General features: G+C 38.9%; 1 protein-coding gene across 1 annotated transcript; it reads left to right on the top strand.

The window, feature by feature from the left end:
• The first annotated feature begins 11,192 nt into the window (after positions 1 to 11,192).
• LOC143023839 (uncharacterized) lies at positions 11,193 to 26,888 on the top strand. Its single transcript, XM_076182476.1, has 4 exons — positions 11,193 to 12,586; positions 24,882 to 25,054; positions 26,064 to 26,107; positions 26,780 to 26,888. Exons 1-4 carry the CDS (start codon positions 12,451 to 12,453, stop codon positions 26,886 to 26,888), a joined length of 462 nt encoding a protein of 153 aa, XP_076038591.1. The 5' UTR covers positions 11,193 to 12,450.
• The last annotated feature ends 375 nt before the right edge of the window (positions 26,889 to 27,263 follow it).

Below are 27,263 nucleotides of genomic sequence, written 5' to 3'. Positions count from 1 at the left end.
ACATTAAAATGGGATGAAAGAAATACAAGAGGACACGGAAAGAAAGACAGCTATAGAAGATATCTGAAAAAGAATAGATTTCCTCACAGAGTAATAGATATTTGGAACAAGTTAGATGAGAAAGTAGTGTGTGCAAAAACAATATATGAATTCAAAAATAATTTAGATGAAATGAGATATAAAGACGGGACACCACGAGGATAGCTCCCCTTCCCGTAAAATACAACTAGGTAAATACAATTAGGTAAATACACACACACATACACACACACAGACATATATTTACAGACGTACACAAGAACACGTACAAAAAGAAACATATACACAAACACACATATACACACATACACATATATACACAAATGTACACACATTGGTACACAAACACACATATACAGAAACATACATGTACACACAAACACACCCATGTACTTTTGTATGTACACACACAAATATATATACACACATATGTACGCACACAAACACATATGCGTACACACACATGTACACACATATGTATACACACACATATACATGCACATATGTACACACACACACATGAACACGCACACAAGTACACACACATACATGTACACAGACACACATGTATATACATACACATGTCCACACACACATGTGCATACATATGTAGACTAACACACATGTACACATACACACACATATATATACACACATGTACACACACACATGTACAGACAAACACACGTAAAACACATGCACAGGTACACACGTAAACGGACACGTAAAAACACACATGTCCAAACAGACATGTACACATACACATGTGCATACACATATACACACATATACACACACACATGTCCAAAAACATATGTACACATACACACACATACACATTTAAATATACACATACGCGCCACATTGAAGTTAGGTAATCTGAGAGGGAGGGGAGGAAATAAGGATGACTAATTTGTGTGGGCCAGTGGTTCTCAACCTGGGGCCCCCAAAGGAACCACGGGGGCCCCCAGAAGAGCCACGGGGGCTCCCTGAGGAGCCGCAGGGCTTCCATAGGATCGGCGGGGAGCCCCAGCAGGATCGGCGGGGCGCCCCCAGGAGGATCGGCGGGGCGCCCCCAGAAGGATCGGCGAGGCGCCCCCAGCAGGAGGATCGGCGGGGCGCCCCCAGCAGGAGGATCGGCGGGGCGCCCCCAGCAGCAGGATCGGCGGGGCGCCCCCAGCAGGAGGATCGGCGGGGCGCCCCCAGCAGCAGGATCGGCGGGGCGCCCCCAGCAGGAGGATCGGCGGGGCGCCCCCAGCAGCAGGATCGGCGGGGCGCCCCCAGCAGCAGGATCGGCGGGGCGCCCCCAGCAGGAGGATCGGCGGGGCGCCCCCAGCAGCAGGATCGGCGGGGCGCCCCCAGCAGCAGGATCGGCGGGGCGCCCCCAGCAGCAGGATCGGCGGGGCGCCCCCAGCAGGAGGATCGGCGGGGCGCCCCCAGCAGGAGGATCGGCGGGGCGCCCCCAGCAGGAGGATCGGCGGGGCGCCCCCAGCAGCAGGATCGGCGGGGCGCCCCCAGCGGCAGGATCGGCGGGGCGCCCCCAGCAGCAGGATCGGCGGGGCGCCCCCAGCAGGAGGATCGGCGGGGCGCCCCCAGCAGCAGGATCGGCGGGGCGCCCCCAGCAGCAGGATCGGCGGGGCGCCCCCAGCAGCAGGATCGGCGGGGCGCCCCCAGCAGCAGGATCGGCGGGGCGCCCCCAGCAGCAGGATCGGCGGGGCGCCCCCAGCAGCAGGATCGGCGGGGCGCCCCCAGCAGGAGGATCGGCGGGGCGCCCCCAGCAGGAGGATCGACGGGGCGCCCCCAGCAGGAGGATCGGCGGGGCGCCCCCAGCAGGATCGGCGGGGCGCCCCCAGGAGGATCGGCGGGGCGCTCCCAGGAGGATCGGCGGGGCGCCCCCAGGAGGAGCGGCGGGGCGCCCCCAGGAGGAGCGGCGGGGCGCCCCCAAGAGGAGCGGCGGGGCGCCCCCAGGAGGAACGGCGGGGCGCCCCCAAGAGGATCGGCGGGGCGCCCCCAGGAGGAACGGCGGGGCGCCCCCAGGAGGATCGGCGGGGCGCCCCCAGGAGGATCGGCGACTTCCTATCTCAGTTTCAAAAATAATCAGTTTGACACGTCTGTGTATTAATACTAATGTTTTTTTCTTTGAAAGACTCATTCTTCAGACAGAAAAACGGATGCAGCATGGGCTCCAACATCTGTCCAGTGCTTGCCAACATCTACATGGAGTGGTTTGAATGTACCTTGTTACCAAAAATTAAACCAGCGGAGATGTTTTGGTACAGATATGTAGATGATATTTTTACTATATGGGATGAAAAATGGGGTTCTTTTAATGACTTCTTCATAGAATCAAACAACCTAGCAAGTAATTTAAGTTTCAAAGTAGAATGGGAAGAAGGAAAAATCCCATTTCTTGACACTTTGGTCATGAGAGGTCCGGCCCAATTGTCCTTTTCAGTGTACAGGAAGCCCACACACACCGGCAGCTACCTACATTTCTTTAGTCATCACCCGGATAATATCAAATGTAGTGTAGCGTAGGGCCTGTTTCTTAGAGCATACAGGATATACAGCCCACAACATCTGGATGCAGAATTAACATTAATTCAATCACAACTTTCAAAGCTAGGATACCCAGGGTGGTTTTTGTCCAAAGCCCTGAGGAAAGCAAAACACAATTTTTATAAAACATCCAACCTTGATGATAAATTCAAATGGAGCAAGAATAACTTGTTATTACCATATAGTGATTCCATTAATGCAGCTTTCAAACTTTTGCCCAATGATGATGTCAAACTAATTTTTAATTACCCAAACAGTTTATTCAGGAAAGTAGTGAATGTACACCGACGCACCAACGTAGAAAACAGCCCCGGTGTGTACAAACTTCCCTGCAAAGACTGTGATGAAGTATACTGGGGCCAAACAGGAAGAGACTTAACCACGAGAATAAAGGAGCATAAAAAATCCGTTAAGTACGGACAAGAAAATTCAGCTGTTTCTCCACACCAGTAAGGAGGACCACCGCATGGATTGGGAAAAGGCTGAAATTATTTATAAATCCCAGTGTAGTTTTCGAAGAAAAATGATTGAATCCTCTCTCATTAAACACCTACCCAATTTTAATTTATCGAAAGGTCAATGGTCACCAGACTGGATCACATGGATGGCAGCAAACAAATTGATTATGAAAGCGGCAGGACAGATTCCCACATACCAACCCCAAGTAACTTGAGTCCCCTTGCCCGCGTCTCCTAATTGTTCTCTCCCTGTCCATATTTATACTTGTTAACTCTATTCCTTTGTATCATTCTGCTGAAGAGGACCACAGTCAGTGGTCGAAATATACAGATAATTAGTATTTCTGATTTCTTTTCTCTGACAGTGGGTTAACAAGTTTCATATATGTATATATATATATATATATATATATATATATATATGTGTGTGTGTGTGTGTGTGTGTGTGTGTGTGTGTGTGTGTGTATACACATATATAATTAAACTAACTAACCAGTCCCTCCGTCCTAATGGGTACTTTTTTTTTTTTTTTTTTTTACTCTACTTGCGGCCAAGCTACTATATGAATCCATTTGGAACGATTGTGCATTTCATACAGGAGGAGCCAAGAAAAGAGGGAGGGAGGGGTGGTGAATGGGAGTGGAGTATGTAGGGATGAAATGGGTGGGAGTGGATCTATGCCTTTGACTTTTGGCTACCTCCCTTGTAAGGGGGAAAAAGCCGTTGGTATACAGTATGTACAGTATATGTATGTATACAAATGATAGCGTGAAACATATATGCTCAAAATTATTTAATTTGACTTGAGTTTATTCATTTCAGCACGATATAATTTCACAAACATTTCAAACCAATACTAATACATATGGGATAACCAACAAACATAAAGAATCTAGACTGAGTTACAGGTAAGAATATAATAATATACTAGGATTAAACCAAAACAGCCAAATAAGGGGGCTTATTTTCATTGATGTCAAAAGATATATACATATATATATATATATATATATATATATATATATATATATATATACATATCTATATACATATATATATACATATATACATATATATATATATATATATGTGTGTGTGTGTATATATACATACATATATATATATATATATATATATATATATATATATATATATATATATATGCGGAAAAACTAAAAAGGAAAAAGATAAACTGATGACAAAGCGCTATAGTCTATTCAGACATCCTCAGGGTACATAGAAATGAAAAAGGACACAAGAATATATATAAGAGTATAAGGTCAGGAAGGGAACCGGGGAAGGTTGTGAGGCTCTATTGTCGACCTGACCCATTCGTGGCAGCGGACGTTTGGGCCACTACCTTTTTCATAATAAAATTGTCCAGCTTGTACATACCATGAATTAAATCTAAGTTATTGACAAATGTATCTTTGATCAGACTGGATTCTATTATATTTCTAGTCAAATATGACTTATTTTTTAACAATTTCTTTAGCACCCTCCCAAATTATGGAATGATTAAAGTCCCGTAGGCGAATAAATAATGCATTAGAAATCTGCCCACTCTTGACGCTATACTGATGTTATTTTAACCATACTTTTTATTCTTTTTCAGTCTGAACAATATAGCATTTGCCGCAATTTTTACATGGAATTGAATAGATGCATCCTTCTACCTTATAAGGAGATTTTTTAATTAAAAGACTTCTAACTGTAATGGAGTTCTTAAATGCCACTTGAATGTTGTACCATTTTCCGCTAGCTGGCGACGCGTGTCTATGGAAATAGCTCAATTTAGCAGGAACGGTAAACTAAGTTGAGCATTTTCCGTCAACTGGCCACATGCGTGTCTCAGAGTCCAATGTTACCAGATTGTGGTGGTGGAGTCAAGGAAAAATTTATAATTTAGTATTTTGGAGGCAAATATATATAAATATATATATATATATATATATATATATATATATATATATATATATATATATACATATATATATATATATGTGTGTACTATAATATATATACAATATATAATTCAGTATATGTATAAAGTATACTTGTAGCAGAAATATATTCAAGTAGAAATAGTATAATAGGAAAACAAAATAATGAAACGCGAGAGTAATCACCACGAAAAACACTTCTATAACAACGAACTATGTTTTCTGCAACAACACAACAATAACACTCACTATCCAAAACCAACTGCCCAGTCCTATTAATCGCTAGAATTATGTACATCAAACCAAACACGAAGCTATGACTAATATTTCGCGAAATTCAGACAGCTCATATCATTGTTACATGATACACACACACACACACACACACACACACACACACACACGATCTGATAAAATGGGATGATAGAAATACAAGAGGACACGGAAAGAAAATCAAGAAACACACCTATAGAAGAGATCTGAAAAAGAACAGCTTTCCTCACAGAGTAATAGACAGTTGGAACAAGTTAGATGAGAAAGTGGTGTGTGCAAAAACAATACATGAATTTAAAAATAGTTTACATAAAATGAGATATGAAGACAGGAGACCACGAGCATAGCTCCCCTTCCCATAAAATACAACTAGGTAAATACACACACGTTGCAACAAATTACTGCACGTTGCTGTTCGTTTGCAATTCACGATTGTGCTGCCGATAATTCACTTACAATAATATATATACTGTATGTGTGTGTGTGTGTACACTAGGAAATTTTTAGGTACGTATCATTTTTATAATCCGCTCTGGCAACACTGTTACACCAACGCTCACTCGCTCAATTTAATGGAAAATTCAATTTAGCGGACTGGACCTTGGCTGAATTAGTTCGTTAAATCAGGCTTCTACTGTATTTACCTAGTTGTATTTTGCAGAAGGAGATCTATGCTTGTAGTGACCTGCAGTTGTATCTTTCTGCACCCAGTTCTTTCTTAAAATCATGTATAGTTTTAGCACTCACTGTTTCCTCTTTCAATTTGTTCTATGTATCTATTACTCTGAGTTGATAAGTTTAGTTTGTCCAATCTTTGTTCATATGTCAGCTTGCAAAGTGTTAGTGCCATCTTTGTCATTGCTCTTTGTGTGTGTGTGTGTGTGTGTGTATTCACTTGGTCTTTTGGATCACGTGTTCGACTCGTGATCGACAGCTATTTCCCTCCTGGAAGAGAGCTCAGAGCTCGTAGGTCCGATCTATGGGTAATGCTATGACCTTTCACACACACACACACCCAACTCCCCGCCCACGAGAGTCAGAGTAACGACCCGAAGCGCAGCTGTACCGAAATTAATTTCGGCCCTGGGCAGGATTCGAACCAAGCACTACGCGCACCACCATGCTAGTAGTTCATCGTTCTACCAACTGCGCCACCGAGTCGTGTGTGTGTGTGTGTGTGTGTGTGTGTGTGTGTGTATTGGTGTAACAGAAAAAAACTGCTACAAATGAAACCACTGACAAATGAAACCACTATCATCTATGACTGCTTGAGTTGCCATCTTTGTTGTGATAGATGCAAAGGTCAAAGAAATACAAGTATACTATATTCGTCTAACCTAACCAGCATTTAGTAGTGTGGTGCATGTCATTCTAAAGGTCATCAAGGTTGTCGTCATCATCAGGGATGTTTTGTCACCCGATTAGACTGCTGTTGGTAGAGGAGTTTCATAGCTTGAAGAAAATCATAAAGGATTACAAAGGCAGAACATGCTGACAGGAGACCTTTTGGTCCATAACTAGGACGGATGCAAAAAAAAAAAAAAAAAAAAAAAAAAAATATATATATATATATATATATATATATATATATATATATATATATATATATATATATATATATATATATATGATAAAATAAAATAAATTATAATAATATATAATAATAATAAATATAATAAATAATACATAGGTATAGTTAAATAATAAACAGGTAAATAGTAAATGATAATAAACACAGATAATTAATAATAAATGGAAATCAAGCAAATAATACATAAACAGACAAATAATAACAAACACATAATCAAACGATATCAAATAAATGGCAGTCATTACAACATCTTGCTTTAAATGTTTATCTAAACGAATCTTAAAGCTTCGAACTGAACTACAGCCCAGTTCCTTGGCACTGTTTTAAAAATATGTAGCTTGGTGACATCACTTGGAGAGGGAGAACACTCGGTACACGCCATCAGCACCATTGTCTGTCAAACGGACAACACTGACAGGACTGGAGAGAAGACAATATGGCATCTCAAGCCTTTTGTCGCAACTCCATTCAGTAGTGTATTACTATTTGATTGATGCACTTTTTATTTATTGATCTCCACCAAGAAAAGCATATATTACATTGATGTATTATAATTTACAAAATTAATATTTTTCTATTGTTATATTATGTAGGTGAGAAGTTCTAAAAAAAAAAAACATTCTTTTTACTTTGTCTGCTTGATAATTATACTTGACGCAAATTCCTGGACAGTGGAAGAAGGTGGTAGATGAGGTGGTGTGGGTAACACGTACCTTAAGTGATTGATGAAGGGAGGGGGAAGATAGCTGCAGTTGGGGAACCGAAGTCCAGGTGATTTTTATCACATCTCGGGACCACTCGCCTTCCCTCCAAGGCAAGCGTGAGTAAATCAAAGAGGGGGGAGGGGTATGATGGGACAACTCATTAAGTGAACCGTCCTAGGCTAATGAAACCCAGAACTCCTATTGTGAGTTTTAATGAATTGAATAATTAAACACTAAAATTAAGCTACTTGACATTAAATAAGGGTTTTAACAGCTGGATTCACATACATACATACATCCTATCTATTCCCTGCGCGCGTTCCTAGCTTAAGAAATTGTTATTGAATGAGTACTTATAATTGTCTTGCTTGTGGAGACGTCTTCAATTAGCATGATCTCCTGCTGAGCTTCGATCGGCGCCACTTCGTTTGGTGGGGGCGGGGGGTGGACGGCCTGGGCGCGCTGTGATGGGGGTTGTAAGTCACTTCGTCGGCGTACTTTTCCCGGTCAATCGCACTACACTCAGTTTTTGCTTGAGGGGTTTATACCCAAATAATCGACACTCGATTTATTCAAGAGGATATAAATCCCCAACAGTCACTTGAGGGAGGAAAGGACGCGCTTATTCTTCCGAGATCGAGCGGTCTGACCTCCTTTTTCGAACTCGATGCTTAGACTGCCTGTGTCCTGCGACAGGTCAGGTCACGATGTCCGCTAGCCGGCTTCCGACGTTGCCAATAGTACTATGTCTCCGTCCCTAGTTGCGAAGGGTACTACGAATAATGTTCATGCGGGATGGTGACACAGTTCCAAGTGTTCTTTGAGGTAGACACTGTTCACGAGCGGGTTAAACACAGTCCTAATAATTCTAATTGCCTAGCTTAATCAAATATGTGGCAGCGCGCAGGGGGGGGAGGGGGTGTGTTTGAGTGCTTTGTGTGGGCGCGAAAAACGTTGAGCATGGCTCCGAGAACACAAATCAAAAGGGGGGGGGGTGTTTCTAGATATTAGAAGTCTCTCCCTTCGTTAAGGCATTGAATTGGTTGTCAAAAATGACATGACAAATAAAGAGGATATCGAGGAGGAGAAAAGACAGGATGTTGCTACTAGAAGTCTTAAGGACTGGAAATTCCCCCGAGTATGGGGAATTAAGGGCTGATACGGTGAGAAATCGGAGAAAATGGGAAGGTTAGACAGCGAGCTGGGTGTCACAATTTAAAAAATTGTGACAATACTTATTTTATGGTCATTAGCTAGTGCAAACCCATAATATGGAATCACTGACATACATTGGGCCCACTGGATATAGAAACAATGATAATGGGGATGGCAGGATTTGGTAAGTCCTCCAGGGTTCTAGCGACTTTTAAAATGATGATCACAGCGCACCCGGCCCTGTTATTAAGACAATCCACTTCTATTCCAGTATGATTATCATACAAACACATTTTACATTTTTTTCATTTAAAAGATTCTTTTCTGTAGAATGATTATGTTAGGTTAGGCTAGAGTATATGAGGTTAGGAGCTATTGGGTATTGTAGATTTCATGTTATATTATGTATCATGTTGCATGATTCTGGAACTTATCCCTTTTTTTGCATCTGAAAGATCTATTTTTCTTATAGAATGGTTATTCTAGGTTAGGAGTTACTGAAAAACAAGTTTCATGTCAAATATCCGTGTTTGCGTGACTCTGGAACCTATTCCTTTTTACAATTTTTCAGCTTGAATGATGAATTACAATTTTCTCAAAATCCATTCACTGTTTTTCGTCTAAACCTGTTCTGGAGAGTACCAGTGCAGTTTTGTTATAATACCATAATCATCCACATTCATTCTATATGATATACAAATTTATTAGAGATTACAAATTATATTCTATCTGGCTAATTTTATGACAAGTTGTCAAGTAGTTCCATGAATTTTCAATTTTGTTGATAATGATACAACTTTCCGTTAGATATTGTTGATGCCACTAATTTTTACCTCTGTAATATCCGGGGCGAGGTTTACCATCTTTATGCTTTTATATTTGTACAATTCACTTTCAATTTTGAATAATTTAGTATCCTTCCACCTGTCACTCTTGCCGACACTAAGCTTACTTTCGCCTACAATGTTTCAATGCGCAGTCACATTTGCTAAAAATGCAACGTTTGATATATGAAATTAGATATTTCATAAATAGTTTTCACTGTAAATAAATATTTGGGAAAATGAGAGTTGTTATTTATTTTACTTTACCTTTAATCATTTCTATTTCTACTTCAGATTTCCCTCCTGCCTTGATGTTCTTTCTCTTCTTTGTAGCTTTATCCATTTCCCCTCTATTGATATTAGATATTGGCCTTTCCACTGGTAATGTTTCACACAGTTCTTTATAATCGTTTTCCATCTTCAGATTCGAGAAATATCTCGGATAAGACTTGTAAATATATTTAAAAAAAAGTGACTCGATAGTTCCAGGTCATCAGTATTAGCAGAAAAATATAGTTTATTTTATACTAGAGATAGTTAACGCTATTCACCGATTTTATATTGAACAAACGATTTGACAGATTTATGCCATAATGTCGACAACACGAAACCGCCTGAAATTTCTAAGCCTTTGCGTTCTGTATTTCTTTTCGTTCAGATTCACCCCACACCAAAAACGTATTAGTAGAAATATATAATTTATTTTACACTAGAAATGCTCAACGCTATTCACCGGATTTAGATTGAACAGAGGAGTTGATAATTTTATGCCATAATGTCGACAATACAAAACCGCCTGCAATCCAAAATCCTTTGCGTTCTGTATATATGTTGTCATTAAAATTTACCCCCATATTATGCATGTATCATCAGAAAATTATAATATATCTTATGCTAGAGAAACTTAACGCTATTCACCGAGTTTATATAAACAGACGAATTTGTAAATTCATACAATAATGTCGACAATACGAAACCACCTGGAATTCCAAATCCTTTACTTTCTATATTTTCGTTATTATCGTTAAAATCCATCCCACGCCATCCCTTAACAACGAAATAATTATTAATGCTTTTATTTAATGCTCACAGATGTGCTGATGGATATTTTAGCGACCCGACCAGCCCAGGTGGGGCTCCTTGCAGTGTTGCCAGATTTTTTTTTTTTTTTTACGCCAGATTTTGCCATTCTGGCTTATTTTAAAGCCGTTTGGCGTGGGAAAATATATTTAGCATTTTGGCTTTTTTCTTGGCTTATTCTGAATTAGCTTTGGGCAGTAATTTGTTTGTTTTTTTATACATTTTTTTAAGAGACAAGACTTTTTCATTTGGTCTTTTTATGCATATTTACTTTGTTTTGGTTTCTTTTCCCAATTTACTTGGCTATAAACATTTTTCCTTCTTTGGTGAACAGTGTTGACCAAAGTTATTGCGATGAAGCTTTGAATTTAGCACAATTACAGTGACCATAAATATAGTTTGCGGTTACACGCGTTTGGGTGTATTAGAGTGGTATTTAGTTAAATTTGTGCAAAATCTATAATAAATTGAAATTATAATAATAAATGATAATAAATTGAGTATATGATTCTACTTAAATTGACAGCCATTTTTAATAAGCCGAGCGGGACTGACGTTGTGTTTACGGATGTGGTTTAGGTTAGTTTTCTTGTGCTTATTTTCGTTGCAACAGTTGATACTTGGATTCCACAATGCCTTTAACGTGATAGAAATATATGTGTTATTGCGAAGATACCAATATATCAGTATTTCTGCATTGCAAGCAGTGTACATGCTTCAAATTGGTGATTCGAGTTTAATTTTTAGTTGGTCTGCAATCTTGAAAGTGTACATTCAATGTTGAGATTTTGTACACGAGATTAGAAAACTATATGTGAAATGTTCTCTTCAGTATTGTAGTTATACTTTATAGATTCTGTGATACTGATTCTTTTTTGTGGTTTATATAGATACTTAAGCAACCTAGCCATGTCATCGAAGAAATGGAAAACTTCTTATGATAGTAATAGCCAGGGAATATTATAACAGTTACAAACTGCGAGAAAACCTTCGTGTGGCTTAAAAAAGCTAGTGATCATGGTACTGAAGCAGCATACATACTCACTGCAAATTATGTCACTGTAACATTTCTTCAAGACTGAGTAATTTGCAAAACCATGGTACATTTTCCTTCTCTTGTTAAAGAAGATGGTCTTGAAGAGTTGGAGGATCAGTGAAAAGTCCTGTTGTACTCAAAAGAAAGTTTGCAGAGCCAGTTAGTTCTAGTCCAACTTCCTTCTGGCATCATGAGTTGCTGTAAGTTAAAGATGGTAATAATTATATGATGAAATTTGAACTGTTTTCTAAATTCATGACTGGTCTGCTTGCACTTCCACACTCATCTGCTTGTGTTGAGAGAATATTCTCTCGGGTGAATATGATCAAAACAAAGCAAGCAAATAGACTTCAAGTCTGTGCAATTGCAGACAGAGTCGGTGTTGGCAAAACAAGCAGTGAGTAGCTCGTCAAGGTGTGCCATGTTGTGAGTGGACACCTTCACCTGAACTCGTCAACAATTTGAAAAGTGGCATGTGTCACAAACGGTATAAAAAAAAAAAAAAAAAAAAAGCGACAGAGTGAAGAAGCAACTTTACATTCATGGGAGCCTGGTGATGACAGTGAGGGATGTGGTGATCCACTGCAAGTCTACCTACATTGATTGCACCATTACAGGCAGTGCTAATTAGTTTGATGTATACAGTTTTCTAACTTCAAAATGTTTTCAGACCTATGTTGTGTAATATAATTCAAATCTATTTTTTTTTTTTTTTCAATATAGTAGTTGTTGGCAAGCTGTCTAGGATTTTTTAATTTTCCAGAGTGGCAACACTGCTTGTCAGTGCAATGAAAACCTTGTTCGGGGTGAGACGGGCACTCCTACGTGTGACAGCCTCACTGGGCGGTGTTTGGCTTGTACTGGGAACACAGCTGGTTGGCATTGCCATTTATGCAAACCAGACCATTATGGTGACCCAGAGAAGTAAGTAGAAATAGATTGGATTATTAAAATCTGAATAAAGAAATATTTTTTGTTGTCGCCATGACGCTAGTATGTGACTGCATGTACCTGTTACCTGTATGTATGTAGCCTTCTTCTGGCCTAAATCTCCCTAAGTAAGAGAAGGGACTCCATAGGCCACACCACTGATCATGTCAACTCAACATTTGTAGTTGTTCTCGATGGTTTTTGTCTGCAAATCGTAGCATTCACTCAGCAAAGACGAGGTGTGTTTTCAATCTCTTTTTGAAAACACTGATATTATCACACTGCTTGACACAGGTTGATAGCTTGTTAAACAGTCGAGGGGCACAGTTTTGAAAGGCTCTATGTCCGATTTCTTGATAATGTCTTGGTTCATTAAGCCGACAGTGTACAGTGTTATGTCGCAGAATAACTTGAGACATTGTGTAGTAATCTTCTAGGAGCTCATTTAAGTACATTGGTGTACCTTTTTTTTTTTTTTCTTTCTTTTTTTTTTTTTGCCTTCTTGGTATGTGAGTACACATATTTTGTATTCTATTCTAGCTTTTATTGGGAGCCAGTGTAATTCAATTAATGTGGGAGTAATTCTTTCTCAACGAGGAATATTTTTTATCAAACGTGCAGCTCTTTTCATTATCATTTGCAGTTTCTTCAGCAGGTAGTTTGGCAGGCCGTAATAAAAAAAAATTGCAGTAGTCTAACCTACTGATAACATGATTGTGAATTGTTTTTTTCATCAAATCTATGTCAAGGTATTTTCTAACAAAGGATAAGTTTTTCAAATGGTAGTTTGCAACTTTCACTATGTTATTTACTTGCTCACAGAAATCTAAGTTTTTATCAGTTATAATAATCCCCAAGTCTTTCACTTTGTTGTTAAGTGACATGTATGTGTCAAGAGCTTTGAAACTTGTAAGGTCATAGCAAACTAGATCATTATGTTTTCCGATTACCATACACTCATTCTTGTCCTAATTAAGTTTCAATTTCTTTGAGTTCATCCAACTTTTCACTTCACTTATTATTTCATTCAATTTAATTTCAGCTTGGACAATGTTTGTTAATGTTAGATAAAACTGTGTGTCATCAGCATAAAGCTTAAAGTCAATTTCATGATTTCTTAGTATCTGTGCAAGGCCGATTGTGTAAATACAAAAAAGAATTGGACCCAATACACTACCTTGAGGTACCCCCTCTATGTAGCGTTCTTATTTCCGAAAAGGTACCACCAAATTGCACTCGATGAGTTCTGTTTTTAAGATAACTCTCCAGGTATTCCAAAGCTTCATTAACTATTCCAATGTTATGACGCTCTTGTATTCATAGATTATGTTCAACAGTGTCGAAAGCTGCACTTAGATCTAACAAAATTAAAATGCTACATTTACCTTCGTCCATGTTTACCAACCTATTATTGACCACGGCACATAAGGTTGTTTTTAGTTGAGTATAGTCTTCTATATGCTGACTGATTGTCAGGAAAAATATTGATGGCCAACAAGTGTTCCATTAACTGTTCAAGGATTACTTTCTCAAACACTTTTGATAAAAATGTTAGGTTAGATACAGGTCTATATGAAGTCAAAGATTGTGGATCTTTATTGGCTTTAACTATTGGCTTCACTGTGGCATCAGGAAAAACCCTAGTGGCAATACTAGTATTCACCAACTCGGTCACTACCCCCCATGCCAGTTTATCAAGATTCCCACCGGTGAAAATTTTCCTGAAGGGAATCGGATCGTTATCACAGAACGTTGGATTTGCTCTAAGTATGATAGATTTAATCTTTGGTATGTCTTTTTGCTGAAAACATTCTAATCTCTCTTGATCGTCTGGTATAATTATTATAGGTATTCTGTAGTCATTGGTAGAAAAACCTCTTATTGCATTCTCAATTATCTCTTCAAAGAAGTTCAGAAACATTTGGGCCACCCACTACTTCATCAGAATATCCCTCCGGCATCTTTTTCTGTTTATTGTTGCCAGTTCAACTGCTTAATATATTATAGAGCAATCTAATATCGGATCCGGCTTCACTGGTTTTACCTCTATATTATTCATGTTTTCGTCGAACAATAACTTTTTTTCATGCTGTTTTGCTTCAATGTAGGCTAGTCTAGTTTCATTTGTCTGATCTCTGCACCATTTTCTTTCCTTTTCTTTTTTTCTCGTTTTCTGCTTTAGTATTAAGCCCATTAAACCCTGGTGAATCATCTTTGATGGTCATTTCCTTTTCAACTATAGAGCATTGAGAGTTGTATAATTGTTTTATGGTGCTATTAAAATATGTTTGTCAAACTAATTGTACAATTTGTATATAACTTTTCATGGACGCAACTTTCTAGTTTTTTCTTAGTGAGAATGTCAATTAGAGTAATAATGAAGGCCTTAGGGTTTAGATTGGTCAATGGTCTGAACATTATTTTCTTCTTTCGTTTTAAATCTCTACTGAATGGAAGCTTAAATTGCACAAGTTTATCAAGAGGCGACACATCACAAACTTCACCAACCTCCATCTCCATAACCAAGTCTCCATCCGAAGCACAGAAAACAAAGTCTAGAGTATGTCCACTTATTGAGGTCATACCATTACCTTTATTAGTTAAATTCAAGGAAGACATCATCTCCAAAAACGTGACTGTTGATGCAATGTTGTCATCAACCCAGATATTGAAGTCTCCACAATTAACAATTTCTGTACTGATCATATTAACTGTCTCTAAAAACTGGCGTAAATCAATAAATAGGTTAACATTGGTCTGCGGTGGTCTATATACAACCACAAAAGAACACTTTTCTGCTCCTGTCTCACACGTCATGTACATGCCTTCATATGTATATTGTGTTTCAATTTATTTAACAACAATTTTTTTTAAAGGTATTTCTTAAAAATAGACCAACTCCTCCACCTCTTCTTATATCCCTAGAAACATGAACAAAGTTATAAGAGTCAGGAGTCGTTTCTTTTATTTTCACATTTTCACCAACACTTAACCAAGTTTCAGTTAGCGCTAATATATCAAGATCATTATCCTTCAATAAGTTATATATTTCAAATGTTTTGTTGCCAACTGATTGTATGTTTAACAATCCACACTTAACACTACTATTCAGTCTAACAACAGCCATCATCTGTTAAATTACATATCCTACTTATTTCAGATTGGTAGACAGGGCAGTTAATGGTCATTAACACTGAGATATTTCAGTTTTCTTGTATCTGACACAGTTAATACATTTCTCAATGGTAGCTGTACAGTCTTTGGATGCATGATTACCCGCACATTTAAAGCAAACGGGATCATCATCATTATCATTCTTAGCCTGACATTTATCAATCTTATGGTTGAACCTTTGGCAATAGTAGTAAACCATTGGGTGATACCTATCTCGAACAATAAATCTCCCCCATTCCAGGAACACTCTATCGCCATTTTTCTTAATAAGTGCTCTTACTTCTGGGTTGCATCTCAATATGTAATGCACTGTGTTATTAGCCGCATGTTTATCAAGTAGATATTTTATTTTTTTCCTTACATTGTCAATGGAATTTAGATAGACATTTCTCTCTATTAGTGTATCAATGATATGATCCTTTTCTTCCTCTTTATAGACATTGCAAATCATTATCGTTGGTTTCATTTTTTAATGTACTTTATAGATACTTTGTTGACAACTCCCAATTTCTTTTCTGCTTCTATAAGTGTTGTTTTATCCTCAAAATTCAAAACGGTCTCCACGACCTGTAAAACGAGTCAGTAATGTGCACACCATTAAGTGCTCCAACCACATCTTTTTTCATTTCGCTGGATTTTTTCCCCATTTTCTTTTGCACTAACCACAAGCAAGTTTTTTTTGTCTCCTTATCTCATTCCTTGATAACACTTGGCTCCATAATGGTGCTGAAGTCATGCCTACGGTAGTTTGGAGGTCAGCCGAGCCGGCTGCATGGGCGGTCGACAGTTCAGCAACCAGGCTGTCATTCTCTCACTCCTGCCACCTCTCTCTTTATACCCACAACAACATTCTCCTCCACATCTTTCTTCACTTCTTTAACCTCCTTCTTTGCATCATCTACCACGGTAACTACCTCTTTCTTCATGTCTTCAACTACTGTCTCAATTTCAGACTTGATCACAGTTTCCATATCACCTTTCAACAATTGTGAGCTATTTGACAACTGTGCCTTTATTTCATCCAACTTATTCATAATTAGATTGCCTGGGACAATACTTTCAAAACATGCGTCACATGCCCAGTTTATACTCGTAACATTGTCAGGATTGACACCTTTCAAACCTACACACTTCAAATGAGCCCTTTTCCTTGTAGGACATTTAGGGCAACCAATCCATTCCTGTTCCTTCCCCTTCGACTTGTTGCACTTATATGCTACTAGCACTCGCGGACACCCACCAGGGATAGCAGCGACATGACAGCGGTAGAGGGGTGCGCCAAGCGAGCGTCCACCTCTTGCGACTGCCATTCCTCAGGTTAAACTCGATTAGTTTGCACAAAAGTCTAATTGGCTGATAATTACCAGGATTGGATTTGTCACCCTTTTGAAACAAGGGTGCAGCATTTGCTATATATACATACATATATATATATATATATATATATATATATATATATATATATATATATATGTATACATATATATATATGTATTTATATAAATATATATGTATTTGCACACCAGTCCTCTTCCAGATGCAAAAAAAGAAAAAAATTAAAAATAATACAGAGACATTTTCTGATTGCTTCTTATACACTCATATACAAAGGGTTTTTCTCCTTTACAAGGGAGGTAAACAAAAAAACAAAGGCATAAAATCCACTCCCACCCACTCCATCCCTACATACTCCACTCCCCTCCACCCTCTTCCCTCCCTCTTATCTTGGCACCTCATGGATGACGGATCATCCCTACATCTCGCCCACTGCCCTCCCTGGGTCAGAAGCAATGTCGCAAGACACAGCACATCCATAGCAACGCCACTTCATAAAATTGGCCACCACCCCCCCCCCTCTCCGTCCCCTCATGCAGGAGGAACCAAGGAGGAACCAAGATAAGAGGGAGGGAAGTGGAGTATATGAGGGAAGGGATGGGATGGGAGTGTTTTCTGTTTTGTTTTTTCTTTACTTGTAAGGGGGGAAAAAGTCTTTTGTGTATATATATATATATACATAAGTAGGGCCCATAAAGTTGCCAGCTTCATCCTGATGCTTCATGACACTTGTAGATTTTTTTTTTTTTTTTTTTTTTTATTCGGGTTTGTATAAATCTCCTCTCGACAGATGGCAGCTGGGCACGGCATTGATGCCCTGGACGGAGACCTGAGTGAAGGCGACTTGCAGAGCATGGTGCTGAATGACACGGCGGCCCCGTTAGGGTCCACATAGCCCCCTCCCCTCCCCTCCCCTGCCTCCATCCTCTGCTACCAACGACTCTGCCAATGTCGGATTAGGAGGCGGGGGAGGCCAGCCAGCTGGAGGGGTAGTGGGTCAACCGCCACCACCGCAGCAGCAGCAACAGCAGCAGCAAAGACCCAATTCAGTGCCACAGTACAATCCTGTACCTGCAGCTTCCTATGGTTCGCCAGGCAGCGCGGCGACCAGCCCAGGTGGGGTGCGGGGGGAGAGGAGCAGTGTATGGGGTGGGGGATTACTAGTTTTGCTTTATGTACAGTGATGCATAAAAAAGTGTTTTTTTTTAATCGCAAGTTTATTTATTTTTTAATTATTTTGTTTTTTATTATTTTTATTTCATTTTATTTATTTTCACTTTTATTAATTTTTTTTTTTTTTTTTTTTTTTGCAGGGATGACCCGTTATCCAGGAGGTGCTAAGATGAGAGGGAGGGTGGAGGGGTGTGGAGTGTATTCAGGGATGGAATGGGTGGGAATGATTTTATGCCTTTTCCTTTTTGGCTACCTCCCTTGTAAGGGGGGAAAAGCCTTGGTATGTGTATGTATGTATCTTTTACACATCCAAATTTGTTCAAGTATATGAAAACAGGTGTAAGTACTTGATTCATCCCTCCACATATGCGTATCTACCTTATCCAAAGAGACATCAGACACAGTATAAAAATAAACAAGTAATTGACCTTTGCTGCAACAATATGGCTACCTTACAAAATTTACTCTTAGTATAATCTTCAAAGATTAAACACTCCAAATTTCCTTGTCATGAATGGTTAAACATACACATAAAATAGGATATATAATAAGGTATGCACATATTAATCATGGTCTATGGGCCTGAAAAAAACACGAAAATATCCATGTTTTTTATATTAGAAACATGTTTTTTTTTTATAAAAAACAGGTCTTTTTTTTATAAAAAAAAAACAGCAGTCTTTTTATCTAAAAAAAACCCAGCAGTTTTCTTTATGAATTTTTTTTTTTTTTTTTTTTTTAGTTGCATCTACATGTGTATGTGTGAGGAGATGGGAGACCAGGAGAGAAGTTTTGAAGAATTTTTCGGAAGGTGTTAGTTTAGTAGCAGCTTGTCGCATTGCGCTGCGGATTTCCCCGAGATCAGAAGTTTGTTTGGACACCATAAGTGAAATGATATTTGATTTTTATTCGGAGTGCATGAAGCAAAGGAGGACACCTTTTGACTACCTCCCTTGTACGTATGCATGAAGTAAAGAGTGCAAAGAGGCAAGTTGAAGAGAGAGAGGAAAGGGTAAAGGTATTTCAGCATAAGCTCGCTATAACAAACTCCCCCAATTGTGGAAAGCCTTGAATAGTAAACTCAGAAGTTTGAGGGAAAAAAATCTTGTTTCAAAGATACATACATACCTACATATACCAAGGCTTTTTCCCCCATACAAGGGAGGTAGCACTTGTTAAATTTGCACTTGATAATTTGTTAAAAGGCAGATTCCACTGAATATCAGTAACCTTTTTGATCACGTGTGGTTCTCAGTCTTGCTCTGTTTGATTGCATCGTTCCGTTGTAATCTCCTTTAGAAATACTGTAGGGAAAGAATTGGAGAACACTTGATTTTGTAAGGCAGCAGTTAGGGATGTAACAGACATGCTCCATGTAGTGAAGAACTAGAGTGTATTTGATGGGGCAGTAATACAAAGGATTTCAAAGGGGGAGCATGCCGACGACAGGAGACCTTTTGGTCCATATCTAGGTCGCATGCATAAAAAATCATAATGATAAATAAATGAATAAATAAAAACTATAATAATGTAAATGATAAATAAGATACATAAATAAATGCATAGGTATAGTTGAATAATAAACAAACAGGTAAATAGTAAATAATGATAAATTGTCATATAACTAATAACAAATGAGAATGAAACAAATAATAATAAACAAACAGACAAATGATAACAAAACAAATAAACAAATAATATAAAATAAATGATAATCATTCATACATTCTGTAAACTTTTCTAATTGGACTTTAGCTGAATTAGTTTGTTATATTGAGCTTGTACTGTAAATGGTACTTGTTAATGGAAGAGAAAGCTGTGAGGTGGAGATGGGCAGATTATTTCAAGGAGTTGCTAATTGTAGAGGAGGATAGAGGGAGCCAGGAGGTCTTTGATAGTAGCCATGGGAGATGATGATAGAGACTGACTGGGATAGGAAAGGAGAAAGCTGTTCTTAAGGAGGAGGTACCGTAAATGACAGTGGAAGAGAATGCACCTGTACTGGGTGGGTGCTGTCTATAGTGTTTGGCAGAGGGTGGGATAGTAATAGTGGAGTGAATGGTGAGATTGTTCAATGTGTGTCCAAGTGAAGGAAGGGTGACTAAGAGGCAAACTAGAATGGACGAAATATTTTTTTTTTTTTCTCCCACTGCCAAAGTTGCCCAGATATTAATATTGAGTATATAAAAACAAGTGCAACTTTGGCAGTGTAAAAAAAAAAAAAAAAAAAAAATCCCAAGAAACTCAATTTTTTTTTCTGCTACCCACACCACACTGCTTGTGTCAGCGGCTATGTGTTAAGACAGAAATGACGAAAAACTCATCGAAACCCTGATGCACCCAAGATTGGAATATGCATCGATGGTATGGTCCCCGCACAGAGTGAAGGACATAAGCAAGATCGAGAGAATACAAAGGGCAGCAGTGACCAAACTGGTCCCCCCTCCCCCAGCATGGCAGATAAACTGTGAACTCTCTCCCCCTCCGTCCATTTATTAGAGAGGTTTACAGAGAAGATGAAGAACGTCCCCTCAGGCTGCGTTACTTCCTCGTCCATTGCCCATCCACTCGGAACTTTTGCACTCTCTCTTCTTTGCTCAACAGGCACTCCTCTTGCATCCCTTCACTTTTGATGGAACAACTTGTCTGATTTCTTTCCACCTGTTATCTGCCTCACCTCCACACAACATAAGAATGGGGGAGACTGCAAGAGACCATAGAGCCTACACTAGGCAGTTCCATGTCCCTTACCACCTGTCATCCCATCCATAAAGTTATTCAATTTCCTCTTGATGATGATGATATGGTTTAACGTCACAACCCCCCCCCCTATTGGGAGACTAGGATGGTGCCCCTTACAGTGAATTTTGTAGTGTGGAATTGAACAAAAATTTCCTCTTAAAACAATGAATAGTTTGAGCGCTTGCTACCTACGTTGTTACACAGTCCATTCCATTCGTTAACCACGCAGTTGGTGAACTGTTCTTGCCTATTTCCTTCTTAAACCCAAATTTGTCCAACTTGCACCCATTACTACCAGATCTGCCCTGTTGTCGTAATATGATGACCTTGCCTGTGTCGCCCTTGTTCAAACCATTGACCCGTTTGAATACCTCTATCAGATCCCCCGCACTCTTCGTCTCTCCAGAGTTGAAGTTAAGATGCCACGAAGAGTCAAATATTGCTGACGTTATCCATTTTTATTACGCGGATTGTACTCCATCTTGAACACGTCAGGCTTCCTCTCCTCCTCCTCAATCAGATTCCACGTCTCTGCTCCCTCGTATGATTTTCTCGTCCCTGTACATCTCTTTGCCTCAATTTTCACCCAAATTTATTTTTAGTCTATCCTCTTAAGTTGGTTGCTTATATTTTAGTTGCTCACTTAATTGTATTTAGTGATTAATTTATTATTAATAATTTTTTATTTTGCTTGTCATGAATTATTTTATGATATTTGAAGACCTGCTAGAAACACCAGAAGATGTATGTATTGTAGGACAGAGTTTAAGGTATTCTGCCAGGTTATGCTTTGAAGCTCTGCTTTAGTAGGTAAGTTTGCTGGTGCTATATTATGAGGTCTTAAAAGTTGGTCATTATATTCTAAACAAAAAATACTTGTTGAATGTGCGCACTTTGAAAACCATGTGTATTTGTTATCATGGTTGCTACAGTTATGTTCTTGCGTGTTTTATTCTGGGTCGCATTTGGTTATTCTGGTCATCTAGCGAGTATGGATCTCGAGCTTTTTCGGACGTGGAACCGTAATTCAATTCTTTTCACCTGTGTGACCTCAAATTTGGGAATATATTAATTCCTTTTCATTTTGGAATGTTAATATTTCAACAATTTTGACAACCCTATGAACCAGTTATTCGGCATTCGTTTATAATTGAAGAGTAATCTCGACTTTTAATTCTATTCCCCGTGTGTCGTTGAGTCGGTAATTTAGGGATGTGAGTGACATCCATATGGATCAGAGTCACAGAAATCTTATATGATCAGAAACTAATGCCCATTCAATCTTTCTCTCTCTCTCTCTTTCCATTACCTGCTGTGTGAGAGCCATTGTTAGTGTTGAGGCCTTTAGGGTTGTGTTGCCTTGTTGACCTGGTTGACATTTACAGACCATCTGGAGGCCTTTAACTGCTGACCTCGGACTTCTTGGCTCCCCGACATGTCACCCTGGGCCACAACAAGGCTCTGGAGCTGCAGCGTCTACGTCGTGGGACAACCCCCCAACCCCAAGAGTTGGGGGCCAAACGGCAGCAACCACCCCTGGCCACCAGCTCTACGCAGGTGGCACCGATCCCCAAGAGGAGCTACGACCTTGGGGAGTACCACAATCCTTTTTCCCAACATGCAATATTACGTTTTTTCTGCACCGAGGGGTGATTTTCCGGCGATCACCCCTCTTCTTCTACTTTTAGCTGGAGATGTAGAGAGCAATCCTGGGCCCACCACAAAATACACATGCCCAACATGCTCTAAACCCATTACTTCGAGCAGACAGACAAAGGGCTCAGTTCAGTGCAATATGTGCAAAAACTGGGCCCACCTCACTTGTACAACACTTGCTGACACAAACCAATACACAAACACTTGGACATGTTCTACCTGCCCTCCAGTAACCCCACTCCCACCTCCCCAACCACAGCCAGCACCCTCACCCACTCCCAATTTCCCTCTTCCCTTACCCCCGATTAGTACTCCCTTCCTTTGTCCCCGATCTCTCCCTTTCCCCCCCTCTGACACAGATCCCCCACCTTCCCCCCTACCCCCCCACCCTCAACCCCAACCCGCACCATCCAACCCATACAACTCCCACAACACCCACATATTACCACCCAACATTGACGGTCTTAACACGAAAAAACATGAACTTGAACACTTTCTTAAACAACATAACATACACATTGCGATTTTACAAAAAACAAAACTAAGACACACAAAACACCATCATTTCATAATTACACCACCATTAGAATGTTTTTACTGTGTTTGGCAGGAAAAATTGTTGGGTGGCATTTTTTGGAATAGAATGATCTCTAATCAAGACCGGGTCTTTAAAAACGCCCCCCCTAAAAATGCCACCCAACAAATTTTCCTGCCACAGTAAAAACATTCCAAAAATACAAAATTTGGCATTAAAAACGCCAATCTGGCAACCCTGATGCTCAGTGATGATCTGCATTTGCAGGACATAGATGGCAGGCTAGCGGTAAATTTGTAACCACGAATCGTAGCTGGGGTCGGTAATTTTGCAGAGGATAAAAACGTTACTTCACTTTGATCAAATTACATGAAAATCACACCTTTTAAAGAAAATAGTTCAAATAATGCAACCATATGCTAATTTGTTACGGTATATGTAGCTGTGGTCGGTCATACTGCAGAGGCTAAAACATAACTTCTCTTTGGTCAAATTACATGAAAATCACACATTTTAAAGAAAAGGGTTTAAATAATTCAACTATATGCAGTCTATTACACTAATAACACAACAGTAAGAAGCTTAAAAGCGTGTAGTTTGATCCATACCACCAGTGATCATTGACGGCTGGCTGGACGAGTCGTAGCTGGGGTAGGTAAAATTGCAGAGGATAAAAATGTTAGTTCTCTTTGATCATATACATGGAAATCACACATTTTAAAGAAAATAGTTCAAATAATGCAACCATATATATATAGAAGTGTGCATTTGAGCAAAACCTGTCTTGTTTGGGTTTTGTGGTTTTGTTCAGCTTTTCTTGGTTTTGTTCGGTTTGTTCGGCCAATTAGTGAGACCGAAATATAGTACAGGGTTTTTGACGAAATAGTGTTATGTACTTTTGCTCATATAGTACTTATATACAGTAATGGGATAATGTTTTCAGGGAGGTAGTTTTTTTTAAGGGAATGAAAGGACTGTATTTGAAGGCTAAGAACACAGGGATGCACATTTTGTCCTTTTGTGTACACAGGGTATTTAGATAAAAACTTGCTTATTTGGACATTCAGCGTGTACTAAAATATGTATCCAGGAAATCTGTATTTGGAAAAATTGGAAACTTCCAGTGCTCGGAACGAAAATGAAGAAGTAGAGGTTCCCGCTGGTCTGCGGAAATTTCTGTCATTCATTTGTTTTGTTATTTTTGTTATTTAATTGTTTATTTTCATCTAAGTATTGGGGATTCTCTTAATTCTAGAGATTTTGAATATGGCGAGAAAAAAAAGTCTAGACGAGACGTGCTGTAAGAACAACAGGAGCGCATTTTTCATGACACTGCACTCTAACTTAAAAGAGGAAATTAAAATAGTTGAATATGAAATGACAACAGTACAGTACACCCTCAATATAACAGATCTCAACATATCGGATATAATGGACAAAAAATCTGACCGGACAAACCGTCGCTATAACGGATTATTTTCATCCACTATAGCGAGGGATCCTTGGTCATAACGGGTCTTTGGACATGATGACAGGCCCCCCGTCCCCATACTGTCCATTATATCGGGGGTTTACTGTCATTTCTAATACCGGACAAACATCAGGATATAACGGAAAGCGTGTCACGATTCTTGGGGTTATTGTTTGTATTCTCATCAGCAGTCATGTCCCCAGTGCCTCTTATGTCGCCCGGAAGCGGAAGCGAGAACGGGTCTGCGGTGGTACGGCCCCCTCAGAGCAAGATGGACTCGATCAAGACGTGGTCCATAACCACGTACAAGTGCATGCGTCAGCCCACTCATCTCAGAGAAACTGGGCAAGCAAGAGCTCACGTACCGTTGACTCAGGTGAGGAAACGTCAGTTGCGGGTTCATTCGAGTCTGTACGGAAGCTTACATTTGGCTCGCTCGTCTTGGTACTCTTTGTCTAGATTCTCGCTTCCTTTCTGCCGATTCTTGGTCTTGCCGCACCAGTGACGGACAGGTGACGGCTCAGTAGGATGGGCGTCGGAGAGGGTAGTCTCCATACTACCCGTCTCCAGAATGTGAGCTCCATCTCAAGGAGCTCGTATTCTGACTGTATGTAGGCCAGCCAGCGGTGGGTGGGTGGGTGGGTGGGCAAACATTTCAGTGCTGCAAGGGATACATTCAGAAATCCATGATTTTAAAGGGTTGCATACTATCTTAAGTAAAATAATATTTGAAATGTCCAAATTATTATTATTATATATATTTTTTTCGATTATTTTCATTGTTAATATTCTTCAGTAAAATAATATTTGAAATATCCAATATATATATATATATATATATATATATATATATATATATATGTGTGTGTGTGTGTATGTATATACATACATATATAATATATATATATATGTATATATATATATATATATATATATACAGTATATATATATATATATATATATAGTATATATATTTGATAATTTTGTTGTTAATTTTCTTAAGTAAAATAATATTTGAAATGTCCAAAATAATTTTTTTAGATTATTTTATTATTAATTAATATTCCTAAGTGAAATGATATTTGAAGTATCCGAAATAATTCTCTTATATTATTTTATTGTTAATATTCTTAACTGAAATAATATTTGAAATAAAGTTTTATATTATTTTATTCTTAAGTAAAATAATATTTGAAATGTCCAATATAATGTTTTTATATCATTTTATTGTTAATTAATATTCTTAAGTAAAATGATATTTGAAATATCCAATATATATATATATATATTAGATTATTTTATTGTTAATTAATATTCTTCTCTTTTCTTTTCTTTGTACCTCTCATCTGACTCCCTCGTCCTATTTTGTAACCAATCTGTGAAAGTTCGCTCAGTGGACAAGATGCAGGGATGACCTGTCATCCAGGAGGTGCCAAGATAAGAGGGAGGGTGGAGGGGAGTGGAGTGTATTAGGGATGGAGTGGGTGGGAATGGTTTTTATGCCTTTTTCTTTTTGGCTACCTCCCTTGTAAGGTATATGTATGTAATATTCTTAACCCATTATGATACACATTAAGTTCACATTAAAAAAAAAAAAAAAGTAGGTGTTTTTGATTGCTTTTGCATGCCATATTACAAAAATGGCCTTTTTTTCCAAAAGTGCCTTTTTCGATGATCTGAACACAGGACAGGCCTTTTAGTGAAATATAGCCAAAATACAGAATCATTACATACCAAACTTTAATCTTACCTGAAAGTGAAGATGATTATTATTTTTTATGATAAAAACCTTTGATAAGATTAATAATGAATGTAGTGAGTGAAGTTTGCTATAACTTCGTTGTTAGACTGAATGAAAAAGATACACATTTTCACAAATCAAAGCCAGCTAAAAGGTACTGATAAAATATTCAACACTCCTGTACCACAAATTTCTTATCAAGTATAAGAGAAATCAGTTCCTTATGCATGTGACAATGTTTACAGATCAAGAAATACCTTATCTCATATTCCCAATTAGAGACAAATGAAAACCAGCTAAAAGGTACTGAAATGAGTCAAAACTCCTGAAACATGACTTTTTTGTTTTGTTTTGTACCAGAAAGATCAATTCATTTTTCATGTGGCAGTGTTTGCAGATCATAGTGAACCCCATGAAAATCCAAGAAACACCTTTTAATAGAGTTCACACTTCAAGCACCATGCTATAGGTGACAACTTGCAACCAGGCATTTTGCACCTTCCTCATTTTTTTTAGAGTTACAAGAAAATGCCCAACCTGGTCATGCCTAATTGCCTTAGTTAGAAGGAATTGGTTTAGTGTTATGACCTTTGTGCTTTTTCTCAACTTGCATTTCATCAACTCCACCAGCTGATGGCCCACCTCTCTTCTTACCTGTCAATGGCTCGTTTTGCAGACGCAGGGATAAGGACAAAACTAGTTTGAAATCATGCAATTTTAGAGGCTTTGCAGACACCAAAAGCTGTGTCATCCCGTCTGTACACCAACCAAGCATTGACTATTGCCACATCAAAAAAATTATGAAAAAAAAGCTGATGATACCACTTCTTTGATCTGAAAAACA

The sequence above is a fragment of the Oratosquilla oratoria genome, unplaced genomic scaffold, assembly GCF_046742065.1.
Source record: "Oratosquilla oratoria isolate Oo_2021 unplaced genomic scaffold, ASM4674206v1 SCAFFOLD66, whole genome shotgun sequence".
NCBI classification, from domain to species: Eukaryota; Metazoa; Arthropoda; class Malacostraca; order Stomatopoda; family Squillidae; genus Oratosquilla; species Oratosquilla oratoria.
The sequence above is the reverse complement of the archived record's forward strand: the minus strand, read 5'-3'. Positions and strand labels throughout refer to the sequence as shown.

What these genes read in the sequence shown, in the direction of transcription:
- LOC143023839 (XM_076182476.1), top strand. Translation starts at nt 12,451, where the DNA reads ATGAAAACCTTGTTCGGGGTGAGACGGGCACTCCTACGTGTGACAGCC. An exon ending in CATTATGGTGACCCAGAGAA is followed by an intron (nt 12,587 to 24,881) that starts GTAAGTAGAAAT and finishes TCATGTCCCCAG; the next exon opens with TGCCTCTTATGTCGCCCGGA. An exon ending in CTCACGTACCGTTGACTCAG is followed by an intron (nt 25,055 to 26,063) that starts GTGAGGAAACGT and finishes AATCTGTGAAAG; the next exon opens with TTCGCTCAGTGGACAAGATG.